Here is a 13141-nt window from a genome sequence, read left to right as displayed (position 1 = left end):
GATTTTTAGAATGCCACTATTACTGTTCCAGTCTCCCTTTTTGTCTATCCTCTCCTATCTTATTTGCAGACACTCTGAAAGGCCATAGAGTTAGATGAAGTAGGGACAAGTATCACAGGATCTTCCAATGTCTTTTTGAAGCCCCATTGTACAAGGACAATTCAAAAAGGTTTGCTCTACATTTAACTTACACCAAAACAATGATTACGTTTCATAAATACTGCATTGATTATGAATAAACTTAGAAATGTAAGCTTTTTTGTACTTTATCACTTGACCCTACAATTATTAAATGTTGTTTCTATTGTTATTATTTTATTTGGAACTTTCAAACAATACTGGATAATAATTGAGGTAACTTGTCTCCGTATGATTTACACAAAGAAAACATGAGAATTGATTTCCTAAACAAAAAGTGTGCAGGTATCTGGTCAGAAGATGTTTTGAACCATCATGCAGACAGCCATTTGAAAAAAGATGGGGAGGTGGAGGGACCACCATGTATGTGTCACATTGATTGGCATTAAAGTGTCTTGTCATGGTCATTCACTGCTGTTATATAGAGATCACATCCTATCAGAGTGCAATGGAAATGCTGCAGTGCTTTGATAGTTCCAACATTGCCTAGGTTAAGTGTCATTTATGTTAGATAAATTATAACCACTGTCATCAATAAGCATCTTGGGGTCAAGGGGTTAATTGACTCCGACACCTGAATGCCAAACAGCGCTTGCTCAGTTCTAAAGGATTGAAAAAATGTGTAAAGATTGCTGGATGGAGCTAGATCAAACTCTTCAATCTTCTCTTGACTGTCTTCAATTCCTTAATGGTGTGATAGAATTAAAACATTTCTGTGTCAGTCACTTTGAAATTGAGATTTGGAGAGTCTCAGTTGCCACCTTGAATCAGCATTACTAAAGTGCACCTTAACTTTAGTATGAACTCATATTAAAAGCACTTACAATTTGGAAAGTTGCTCCTTTCCTAGTTAAGATATTTCAAGAAGCTTAAGAATCCCAAAAATACATACAAAGGTGGGAGGCCTTCTGATGAGTTTTATTTTGCTAGCTTTATAGTTTACCTGCAAACCATCTGTTGATGCCTCAGAATGTTGTTGTATCCCTTTGATTAAAATTATATCATCTTCTTTGAGGTTATGCAGTTGAATGGATTCCATCAGCTCGTGGAGTTCAGGATAAGTCGTGGTCACTTCCTAGATTAGCAAGTATAAATCAAATAAAAAGAACATTAAGAATTAATCTATTTTAACAATTCAGTATTAAAAATTGCAGAAAATAATAATTTGGAGATCGCAGTCACAATTAGGGAAAGGTTTGAGTGAAAAGCGGGACCAGAAATTTGAATAAGAAAAGTAAAAACACATTCTCTTGTGAAAGTATTCTATTTTACTGTAACATCGCCATTTTATTCTTGAAGAATCGCAAAAGTACTTTCATGACTTCACAGCATGCTAAGATGTTTCTGAACAAGTGAGCTGCTTTTGAAGCTTAGTTACAGTTTTATTGTGGAAAACATGCAGCTAATTTGAGAACAGCAAGCTTCCACAAAGGCTGCGAGTTCAATAATTACATAATCTTTTAATGATATTGGTAGTGAAATTGACTCTTCTGCACATAGTGTCATAACAGGCCACAAAGAACTGCAGATTAACATTGCATCTGAAACAGAGCAATGTAAACAGTGTAGTACTCCAGAACAATGCCCTGAAGTATCAACCTGGATTATGGACTTAAATTCTGTGGTGGAACTTGAACCCATAGTTAGCACTGAGCCACGTCTGGCACTTTGGTGAACAACAACCCCAGCACAGCTTCTTTCTGCACAATGAACTTTTATTTTCCTACGGTCAATTCTAGAGTTACAGGAGGTGGATTTCATTCTCCATAAAATGCAGACATCTTGAATGTCAAGAACCAAGGCCTCATGTACCTATTGAAGTATCACACTGGATCAGGCAACTGACAAACCGGGTAGATTGGTATAAGATGATTGTTGATCCTTAACAGCAGATTTGTGCATTTGTGGTTTCAAATGGACATAAGTGTCCAACTTGGAGCGGTTGGGGTACAACTAACAGTGTAATGCAGGGGAAGACAGCCTTTGAAAACAAATTATCTTTAGGCAATAGACAGAGAGAAAACAGCATATTCTTTATTTCTGTGTGCCTCAAGCAATAGCCTTGTCTCAATAAGAAGTTCTATAATACAAATAAAGAGGTGGCATACACATGGGTGGAGGCAGGGAATATCATCCCATGAGGCATTTTCTTCCCTCCATTTGGAAACAAAGCATTATGAACTACAAAGGAAATTGCTGATATGATTATTAATATTTCCATTTCCTTCTGGCCCTGGTGAAAAATTGCTGTCAACAGCACAACTTGCTTGTTGTCGAATTTAATGTTTTATTCTGGCTGCAACCTGATTAAGTTTTCAACTCGCTGTTGATGTGCAACTTCAAGTTCTTTGGTTTGAAAAGAACCTTCCCTTAAAACCAGTGGAAGGCCAGAGTGGAAAAGCTTGAAGGGATTTTGCCAGAACTGCAAATGTGCAAACTGGGATAGATTTTGCATAATATTCAGTTGATCCTAGTCCATCAAACAGGGCGTGAAAGTGAAAAGGGGCACCATTTCCACTTAGTTTTACAGAAGACTTCAAACTTTCGACTTGCACTCGATATCCTTTGAAAGCACGTGAAATTGATTTTATCTTGTTCTTAGTTAGATTCTGTATCCCAGCATGTAGGAACAAATTATTGCAGATGCTGAATTCTGTACTGAAAACAACAAATGCTGGAGATCACAACAGGTGGGCGGCACGGTGGCACAGCGGTTAGCACTGCTGTCTCACAGCGCCAGAGACCCGGGTTCAATTCCCGCCTCAGGTGACTTACTGTGTGGAGTTTGCACGTTCTCCCCGTGTCTGCGTGGGTTTCCTCCAGGTGCTCCGGTTTCCTCCCACAGTCCAAAGATGTGCAGGTCAGGTGAATTGCCTGTAGTGTTAGGTAAGGGGAAAATGTAGGGGTATGGGTGGGTTGCAGGTCAGTATGAACTTGTTGGGCCGAAGGGCCTGTTTCCACACAGTAAGTAATCTAATCTAGGTCAGGCAGCATCCGGGCAAGCTAACATTTCGAGTCCACAACACTAGAATCATCTAGACTCGAAACATGGAAGCTGTCTGACCCGCTGTGATCTCCAAACATTTTCTGTGTCCAAACATTTGCATTAAAACATAACAGATAGAACAGTACAGCACAGGAACAGATTGCATCCAATTCTTGTAGCCTGTCAACAAATCCACAAATGCAGTTTTACTACCAATCTGGGAAGAAATGTAAATCTCATGAAATAAGAGTTAAAAGAACAGCATAAAAACAGCCTTTGATCATTCTAAAACCATGTCCAATGCACATTTTAGTCATTTACAGAGTTTTTACTTTTTTTTGAGAACAATGTTACTTAGAGTACCCCCCAGTGGTCACCTGTGGTCTTGCAGCCTCCCAACTGCTGCACAGCAACCTGGGTGATGATCAGAAACTGAGAGAAAGCATGGACTGCAGATGCTGAAGGGTCAGAGTCGAAAAGATTGGCTCTGGAAAAAGCACACCAGGTCAGACAGCATCCAAGGAGCAGGGGAGTTGACGTTTCGAGAATTGGCTGTTCATCAGGAAGGAGGCGGTCGACCAAGGGGGCTGAGAGATAAATTTGGAGGGGGGGGGGGGGGGGTGGAAGAGAGCTGCTGGGGAAAGGTAGCTGGGAATGCAAAGGTGGAAGATGAGGAGTTCTTCCTCCAGGTGTTGGGTGGCTAGAGTTTGGAAGTGAGGAGGCCCAGGTCCTACATGTCTTTGGTGGAGTGGGAGGGGGAGTTGAAATGTTCAGCCACAGGACAGTGGGGTTGTTTAGTTTGGAACTCCCAGAGATGTTCTCTGAAATGTTCCTCAAGTTGGCGTCCTGTCTCCCCAGTGTAGAGGGGACCACTTTGAGAGCAATGGATACAGTCGATAATGTGTGTAGAAGTACAGGTAAATCTCTGGTGGATGTGGAAGGATCCTTTGAGGCCTTGGAGGGAGATGAAGGGAGAGGTGTGGGCACAGGTTTTGCAATTCTTGCACAAGGGAAGTTGCTGGGAGGGCAGAGTGGGTTGGTGGGGTGTGTGGACCTAACAAGGGAGTTGCGGAAGGAATGCAGATGCAATGGAGGCGGAGGAATTAGGAATAATGGATAGCGGTTTTACAGGAGGAAGGGTAGGAGGAGGTGTAGTCTGGGTAGCTGTGGGATTCGGTGAGTTTGAAATAGATAACCGTTTTGAGTCGGTCACCAGAAATGGAGATGGAGAGGTCCAGGAAGGGGAGGGAGGTGTCCAAGATGGCCAGGTGAACTTGAGGTCAGGGTGGAAGGAGTCAGTGAAGTTGATGAACTGTTCAACTCCTCATGGGAGCATGAGGTGGCGCTGATACAGTCATCGATGTAACAGAGGAAAAGGTGGGGGATGGTCCCGGTGTAGCTGCGGAAAGTGGACTGTTGAACGTACCTGACCAACAGGCAGGCATAGCTGGGGCCCATGCAGGTATCTATGGCTACCCCTTTAGTCCGGATGAAGTGGAAGGATTCAAAGGAGAAACTATTGAAGGGAAGGACAGTTCAGCCAATTGAATGAGTGTGTCAGTGGAAGGGTACTTATTGGGTTGGCGGGAAAGGAAGAAAGGGAGGGCTCAGAGGCTTTCGTCATGGCAGATAGATGTGTACAGGAACTGGATGTCCATGGTGAAGATGAGGCATTGGGAGCTGGGGAAATGAAGGTCATGGAGGGGGAGAAGGGTGTGGTGGTGTCCTGAATGTATGTGAGAAGATCCTGGATCAAGGGGCACAGGACGGTGTCAAGGTATGCAGAGATAAGTTCGGTGGGGCAGGAGCAGACTGACACAATGGGTCGACCGGGGCAATCAGGTTTGTGATTTTTGGGTAGGAGGTAGAACCGGGCAGTGTGCGATTCCCGAGTTAGGAGCTGAGAGGCTGTTGGTGGGAGATCCCCTGAGGTGATGAAGTTGTAGATGGTCTGGGAGATGATGGTGGGAGGTGAGCTCATGGTCAAGGGGACAGTAGGAGGAGGTGTCCACGATTTGGCGCCTGGGTTCAGCAGAGTAGAGGTTGGTGTGCCAACCTACCACTGTGCCCCCACCTTGTCTGCTGGTTTGATGGGGAGGTTGGGGTTGGAGTAGAGGGAGTGGAGGGCTGTGCATTGCGAGGGTGAGAGATTGGACAGGTTGAGGTGGTCAATGCCACACTGACAGTTGGATACGCAGAGATCGAGGGCAGGTAACAGACCAGCATGGGGTCTCCAGGTGGAAGGAATGTGTTGGAGGCAGATGAAGAGGTCTTCAGAGGATGAGTGAGAGTCCTGATGGAAAAAGTAAGCACGGAGACAGAGGCAGTGGAAGAAAAGTTCAGTTTCGCAACATGCGTTGAATCCGTTGATCCGGGAGCATAGGGAGATGAAGTGAGGCCTTTACTGAGGATATATTCACGGTACACAAGCATGATACAATGATCAATCTCCACCAAGACAGAATCCAACTATCCACCCCCTTCACATTCAATAGCATTGCTGTCGCTGAAGTCCCCCATTATCAATACCCTGGGATTACCACTGACCTGAAATTGGACCAATCTTGTGTGAAAAAGTAGCCACCAGAGCATGTCAGAGTTGAGTAACTCCTCTCCTCAATTCCCAGAAGCCTGTCCATCATCAATAAGACTCAAATCGAGAGTGTGATGGAATATTCTCCACATACCTGGAGGAGTGCAGTTCCAAAATCATGCAGCAGCTCAATATTATCCCAGCCAAAGCAACTTGCTTGGTTACCCCTCATGCACCACCTTCACCATTTACTCCCTTCATCACCACAATGACAGCAGTGTCTGTCATCTACAATTCACACTGAAGCAACTCACGACTGCTCCTTTGACAGGACTTTCCGAACCTGCAACCTCTACCAACTTAAACATCAAGAGAGACAAATGCTTGGGAACACCATCAGCTTAACCTCTACTCTAAGCTACATGGCAGCCTGACTTGCAATTACATCATTCTTCCTTCACTGTCTGGGTCTAAATCATGGAGCCACCTTTCCAACAGCGCTATAGGTTCCTGCATTTCAAGGACAGCAGAGATTCAAAAAGTCTGCTCATCACCACATTCTGACTTGCAAATGTGAAAAGACAATAAATGCCTGGCCCAGCCAGGGACACTCACATCCCATCAACAACAAAAAAAATGAATCAAATAGAAATTGCCACCACTTCAACTTTATTTATCTTTATGTTAAATACACATTGAAATTTCTCAGGGATAGGAATGCTAAAAAAAACACTGCAATTATTTCTGTCAGAATCAATCAATCCATCTTAAAAGAACAAAATAAAATGGATTCCTAAACTTGCCACTAAGGAAATTGAAAAGATTAAGATCAACAATTTTGCCCTTCATCTGATCTTCATATTTTTCTAATTATGAATGTTTCCACTGGTAAGAGAGACTAAGACCCAAGAGCACAGCCTGAGAGTGAAGGAACAACTCTTCAGGAAGGAACTGAGATGAGGAGGAATTTCTTCAGCTGGAAAGTGGTGAATCTGTGCAACTTATTCCCCTGGAAGGCTGTGGAGGCCAACCATTAGGTATATTTAAGACAAAGATAGCTAGGTTCTATATTAGTAAAGGGATCAAGGAGTACAGGGAGAAGATAGGAGAATGACAAACATATCAGCCAGGAAAGTTTGGCAGAGCACACACAAATGGGTCAAATGCCCTAATTCTGCTCCAATGTCTTATGTTCAGAGATGTTATTACATACCTCTGGCTCATGTGGGACTTCCACCCCCCCCAGCACCACTAATCCAGAATCTGGGTCTTGAACCCAGGCCAGAGGTGGGGACATGACCACTGCACTACAAGAGCCCCACATGTGATCTCTATTGCTGTCTTCACCAACAACAGAAATAGTTAAGGACTGAGTGGCTCTAACCATGTCTCATTCATCAACTCCTCTGCCCAACCCTTGTCTATGAACGATTCCAACAGAATACCTGCAATCTCACCTTCCAATTGATCTAATTGAATGTTACAATTCCATAGCAACTGGCAAATCTCTGGAACCATCACCACACAAAAACTGGGGATAATGACAAGCCATTTGACAACAGAGAATATCATAGCCAAGTTATGCAAAGTCAGCAGAGGAGACCCATTCTCTCCTTCTTACACCTTCATGTTACATGTTACCTCACCACCACTAGCAACCTCTTTGTTTTTGGCTCTGAGCCCAGCTGTAGTGATTGTAATGAGGTCAGCCAGGTGGACCTCATAGAATGAACTCCCTGACTGGGGCTGTTCATCTAGTCCAATCAGGAAGCCTTGGCTGACAGATATAAACAGAAGTGAGGGCAGCATGGTGGCTCAGTGGTTAACACTGCTGCCTCACAGCGCCCCCAGGTTCAATCCCTGTCTCCAGCGACTGTCTGTGTGGAGTTTGCACATTCTCCCCATGTCTGCATGGGTTTCCTTCGGATGCTCCAGTTTCCTCCCATGGTCCAGGGATATGCAGGTCGGTTGGGTTGGTCATGATGAATTGCTCATAGTGTTAGGTGCATTAGTCAAGTGTAAATATAGGGTGGGGGAATGGGTCAGTGTAGACTTGTTAGGCCAAATGGCCTGTTTCCATACTGTAGGGAATCTAATCCAATCTAACAGAAAAGGAAAATGAGTTAGGGTGGCAAGGTGGCTCACTGATTAGCACTGCTGCCTCTCAGCCAGGTATCTGGGTTCGATTCCAGCCTCGGGCAACTGACTGTGTGGAGTTTGCACATTCTCCCCGTGTCTGCGTGGATTTCTTCCCACAATACAAAGATGTGCAGGTTAGGTGAATTGGCCAAACTAAATTGCCAACAGTGTTCAGGGATGTGTAAGTGAGGTGCATTAGTCAGGGAAAATGTAGAGCAATAAAAAAAAATCAGGAGTGTTCATTCTAAGATTTGGCTCCAAGGAAGCTAGATCAGTGTCAAGGATTCTCCATGTGGAGATATTTCACCACCGATACTCCCTGTTCCATTTGCTCCTTCTTCCCCTCTGTATAGAGCATAATAACGACAATTTTCCAACCCCCTTCAGTTCTGAAGAAGTCATATCAAACCTAAAACTTCAACTCTGTTTCTCTCTCCACAGATGCTGCCAGACCTGTTGGGTTTCTCCAGCACTGTCTATTTTCCTTTTAGATTTCCAGCATCTGCAATATTTTGCTTTTGTGCATTCCAAGTGAGACTGTGCCATGACAAGTCATTCAAATCACTCAACATTTACACATACATACCAAACTCTAACGATACTTAAACCTAACTTCTCTTTGATTGTAATGCTTGCTAAGTCAGAAGTGGGCTATAAGGTTAACAAGCATTGATTAAAATGGATTTGTTGTAGAGGAAAATACCCTGGTATACAATTTCAATGTTGTTGTCTGATTCTGTGTTAAATCATTTATATTAATAACGCTTCTGACAGTGTACATCTTAAAAAGATATCTACAATCTAATGTTAATAAAACCTTTAATTACTACTTACATTAAATTCAAAATTCATACAAACTGTAAAGTAGCTAGGTAATCATATAAGCAAAAACTGACTAATAAAACGCACTGAATACATTCCATGCCATTTACTGAAGATCATTTGCTGTTATTTCACAATTAGAATTGCCTCCATTCTTTCTCACTCAGTAGTGTGTTCAGTTCACTGATGCATCATCATGTTTTCCCTGTCACCTAGATCTTCCTCTGATGATGCAGCATATTTACTGGGTGACACAATGGTTAGCACTGCTGCCTCACAGTGCCAGAGACCTAGGTTCAATTCCTGCCTTGGGCAACTGTCTGTGTGTGTTTCCTCCAGGTGCTCAGGTTTCCTCTCACAGTCCAAACATGGCAGGCTAAGTGAATTGGCCATGCTAAATTGCCCATAGTTTTAGGTGTAGGGGAATGGGTCTGGGTGGGTTACCCTTTGGAGGGTCAATGTGGACTTGTTGGGCCAAAGGGCCTGTTTCCACACTGTAAGTAATCTAATTTCCACAGCCTCTGCCTATTTGGGAAGCGTTTTTAATACAAAGACATGAGGTTTCACTTACCTCTTTAAGCCGCATTGCAATTCCTTGCTCATTCCTTTCAATCACTACCTGACAAAGCTTCTTGGTGCTATGCAACCAATTAATTGGATCTGACATCTGTGGGAAAAAAAACATGAACAGGAATATATCAGATGTGCAGACAAACAAGTTGGTTTCTTACACCCTATGGCATTTAAAAAATATACCAAATGTGCTTTATGGGAAGGGAGGCTTGAATAATTATCTGAACAGTTTCCAAACCTGGAACTTGGGATGAAATATGAATTCTTGTTATTGTAGTTAATGGCTAAATTGGCATATTGGGTCATCAGTTAGAGTATAGGTCACCAGGAGTTAGCTAACTTACAAATTGACAGGTGGGGGGTCTCAATGATCTACTAACCTGCTCCTTGGTTGATTAAACAGCCAATTTAACTAATTTATTTGCCGGTGGACATACCATATAATCCACCAAGAAGGGAGACCCAGATTCAACTCCTACCTGCTTCAGTGACGTGTAATAATAAACACTGAACAGATTGATTAGAAAATATGTCCATCAATCAAAGAATCTTGTGATGGAAACTGATTGATGACTTGTACATCTGTTGTTTTTCCACTGTGTCTCACCCCCCCACACACCGCCCCCGCACCCCCCCCCCCACACACACCGCCCCCGCGCCCCCCCCCCCCCCACACACACACACACACACACACAATATGGTGCTGGGGATACAAAATTTAAAAAAAGAACTTGTGGTGTGGTGAAATTGTATACCAGGGTATTTTTCTCTACAACCATATCCATTTTAATCAATGCTTGTTGTCCTTACAGCCCACTTCTGACTTAGCAAGCATTACAATCAAAGAGAAGTTAGGTTTAAGTAACTTTGGCCATTGTTAGAGTTTGGTATGTATGTGTAAATGTTGAGTGATTTGAATATGACTTGTCATGGCACAATCTCACTTGGAATACACAAACACAAAAGTATTGCAGATGCTGGAAATCTGATCAAGATCTCATTGTAATCTGAGGTAACTTCTTCGCTGTCCACTAATCCTCCAGTTTTGGTGTCATCAACAAACATTAAGGACAAAAGAGTAACTTGGGAGAGAATAGGGCCCCTCAAAGATCAGCAAGGCCGCAGGAGATGGGACAGATACTAAACAAGTATTTTGCATCAGTATTTACTGTAGAAAAGGACTTGGATGATATAGAATGTAGGGAAATAGATGGTGACATCTTGAAAAATATCTATATTAAAGAGGAGGAAGTGCGGATGCCTTGAAACACATGAAAGTCGTTAAATCCCCAGGACCTGATCAGATGGGAAACTAGGGAAGTGATTGCTGGGCCTCTTACTGAGATATTTGTATCATCGATAGTCACAGGAGAGGTGCCGGAAGACTGGAGGTTGACTAACATGATGCCACTGTTTTAAAAAGGTGGTAAAGACAAGCCAGGGAACTATAGATCAGTGAGCCTGATGTCGGTGGTGGGCAAGTTGTTGAAGGGAATCCGGAGGGACAGGATGTACATGCATTTGGAAAGGCAAGGACTGATTAGGGATAGTCAACATGGCTTTATGCATGGGAAATCATGTCTCACAAACTTGATTGAGTTACTTTTTTTTTCAAAATATACTTTATTCATAGAAATAAATCTTTGGTACCTGCACAATTTGTCATGTCGTTCATAGATATATACATTGCATGTCTTAACATTACAAAGAACAGATTGAATTAATCAAATTTACAGTTATCCTATTTACAGTTCCCTTTATTAACCATCCAGTCTTGATTGAGTTACTGTTGTCGAGTTTGGGGAAAAGGTGCAGGTAAGACAGTATAGAATCAAATTGTCATCGAAGTACAAAGAGGCTTTGGGTCATTTTGGTGAGATTTGGCCCAATAAGAATCAATTGTTTGTGGTTTGATTTTCAGAGAAAAACCTTTAAATATTGTGTGCAATTCTGGTCTCTCAGTTGGGTGGTCATGTTGCGGCTGTACAAGGCATTGGTTAAGCCACTTTTGGAATATTGCGTGCAAATCTGGTCTCCCTCCAAACAGAAGGATATTGTCAAACTTGAAAGGGTTAAGAAAAGATTTACAATGATATTACCAGGGTTGGCGTGATTAAGCTATAGGGAGAGGCTAAATAGGCTGGGGTTGTTTTCCTTGGAGTGTTGGAGTCTGAGGGGTGACCTTATAGAGGTTTATAAAATCCTGAGAGACAGAGGTAGGGTAAATAGATGAAGGTTTTTCCATGGAGTAGGGAAGTTCAGAACTGGAGGGCATAGATTTAGGGTGAGCGGAGAAAGACTTAAAAGGGACCGAAGGGGCAACTTTTCCACGCAGAGGATGGTGCGTACATGGAATGAGTTGCCAGAGGAAGTGGTGGAGGCTGGTACAATTGCAACATTGATAAGATATCTGGATGGATATTTGAGTAGGAAGGGATTAGGGGGATATGAGCCAAGTGCTGGCAAATGCGACAAGATTAGTTTAGGATATCTGGTCAGAATGGATGAGTTGGACCGAAGGTTCTGTTTCTGTGCTGTACATCTCTAAGTAAAACATATTCTTCTGTTTTATCAGTTTAAACCGAGAATCAGGTGTATCCTGTTAATGGTTAATATTCCAACATACCATACATTACTCTGTACACCCAAATCAAGGCCCTGTTTTACATCCAAGCAGAAAATATAAAAATGTCTTTCAAAAATGAAGGAAAGAAGATGTAAATGGGGAGCTTTAAATGTGCACTACATTGGTGAGTAGTGGAAAAAGAAAGTTTATCAGAAATTCTCCTGATCACTACACAACTTCCTGTCTGCAGAAGCGTTGTGGAGTGCAGTTGCAGTATCAAAGAGTAACATTTCCTGTTGTGGGCCACTGTGTATAACTGTGTATCTAATTCAGATCATTATCTCACTAGTGCAATCAGCAACTGTTGCTGTCACTTGCTGCCCTTTTCATGGCCTTTGATTTGTAGAACATTCCAGCAATCCAACAACTTCAATTTTCACTTGAGCTTGTGGGTAAGGAAAAAGCACAAAGTTTGTTACCAGGCCCACTTTTAAAATGAAGTTGGTATTTGTTAACTATTTCTGTTCATATATGGCAGATATAGATAGATATCTTGTGCTTACCAACCTGTGATTTTCTGCCCATTCGAGTGAATGAAAATCACAAGCAAACTAGACATGGGGAACCCTAACCATAGTTCTTCTCTGTTTTCTTCCTTTTTCTTGCTTGAAGGTGTTGCCTCATGTTTCAATGTGGTTTCTAGGATACCAGCTGTCCTCTACTTGTGAGCCAAGCTGTTTTTTTTCTCCAGGAGAAAGTGAGGACTGCAGATACTGGAGATCACAGTCAAAGAGTGTGATGCTGGAAAAGCACAGCCAGTCAGGCAGTATCTGAAAGCAGGAGAGTTGATGTTTTGGGCATAAGCCCTTCATCAGGAATGTTCCTGATGAACAGTTTATGTTTGAAACGTCGATTCTCCTACTCCTCGGATGCTGCCTGATCGGCTGTGCTTTTCCAGCACCGCAGTCTTTGACTGTAATCTCTAGGAGTAGTTTCTGCCAGTAGCTCATCAACTCTAGGATATTAGGGAGGCTGATCGATTCACAACACAATTCTCTTAACATCTGATTTCTACTGGCCTTGACAGCAAGGTTCCCCACATTGTGATCAGGATCAGAAACCCTTTCTAATTAGTTTCTCTCCTCCTTAGCCAAGGAACCTTACCCTTTACTGACATCATATTGGAGACTGTACCTGCAACCAACCTGGGCCTTGCAGCTCAATACTAGAATTATTGAGCCATTAGGAGTTGTCAAAGATACGTAAAAAACAACAACTTCACAAGAAAAGCATTTGACAATTCTTTTGGCTACAAAGAGAATGCAGCCAAGTGAGCCAACAACAAAATGTCATATGCAATGTAAGAATACATATCCCAACATTT

At 42.6% G+C, this 13141-nt stretch overlaps 1 protein-coding gene across 1 annotated transcript in view; it reads right to left on the bottom strand.

The window, feature by feature from the left end:
- The window catches only part of si:dkey-171c9.3 (uncharacterized), a 55719-nt gene that overhangs the window by 15776 nt on the left and 26802 nt on the right, over nucleotides 1–13141 (bottom strand). The window contains exons 2-3 of the mRNA XM_060832727.1: nucleotides 9190–9285; nucleotides 1082–1213 (exon numbers count right to left, since the gene is read on the bottom strand). Of these exons, the coding sequence (XP_060688710.1) occupies nucleotides 1082–1213; nucleotides 9190–9285 (228 nt within the window). The remainder of the gene's footprint in view (nucleotides 1–1081; nucleotides 1214–9189; nucleotides 9286–13141) is intronic.

Source organism: Hemiscyllium ocellatum, chromosome 11 (genome assembly GCF_020745735.1).
Source record: "Hemiscyllium ocellatum isolate sHemOce1 chromosome 11, sHemOce1.pat.X.cur, whole genome shotgun sequence".
NCBI classification, from domain to species: domain Eukaryota; kingdom Metazoa; phylum Chordata; class Chondrichthyes; order Orectolobiformes; family Hemiscylliidae; genus Hemiscyllium; species Hemiscyllium ocellatum.
Note: the sequence above shows the minus strand (reverse complement) of the source record. Positions and strands in the feature narration are given on the sequence as shown.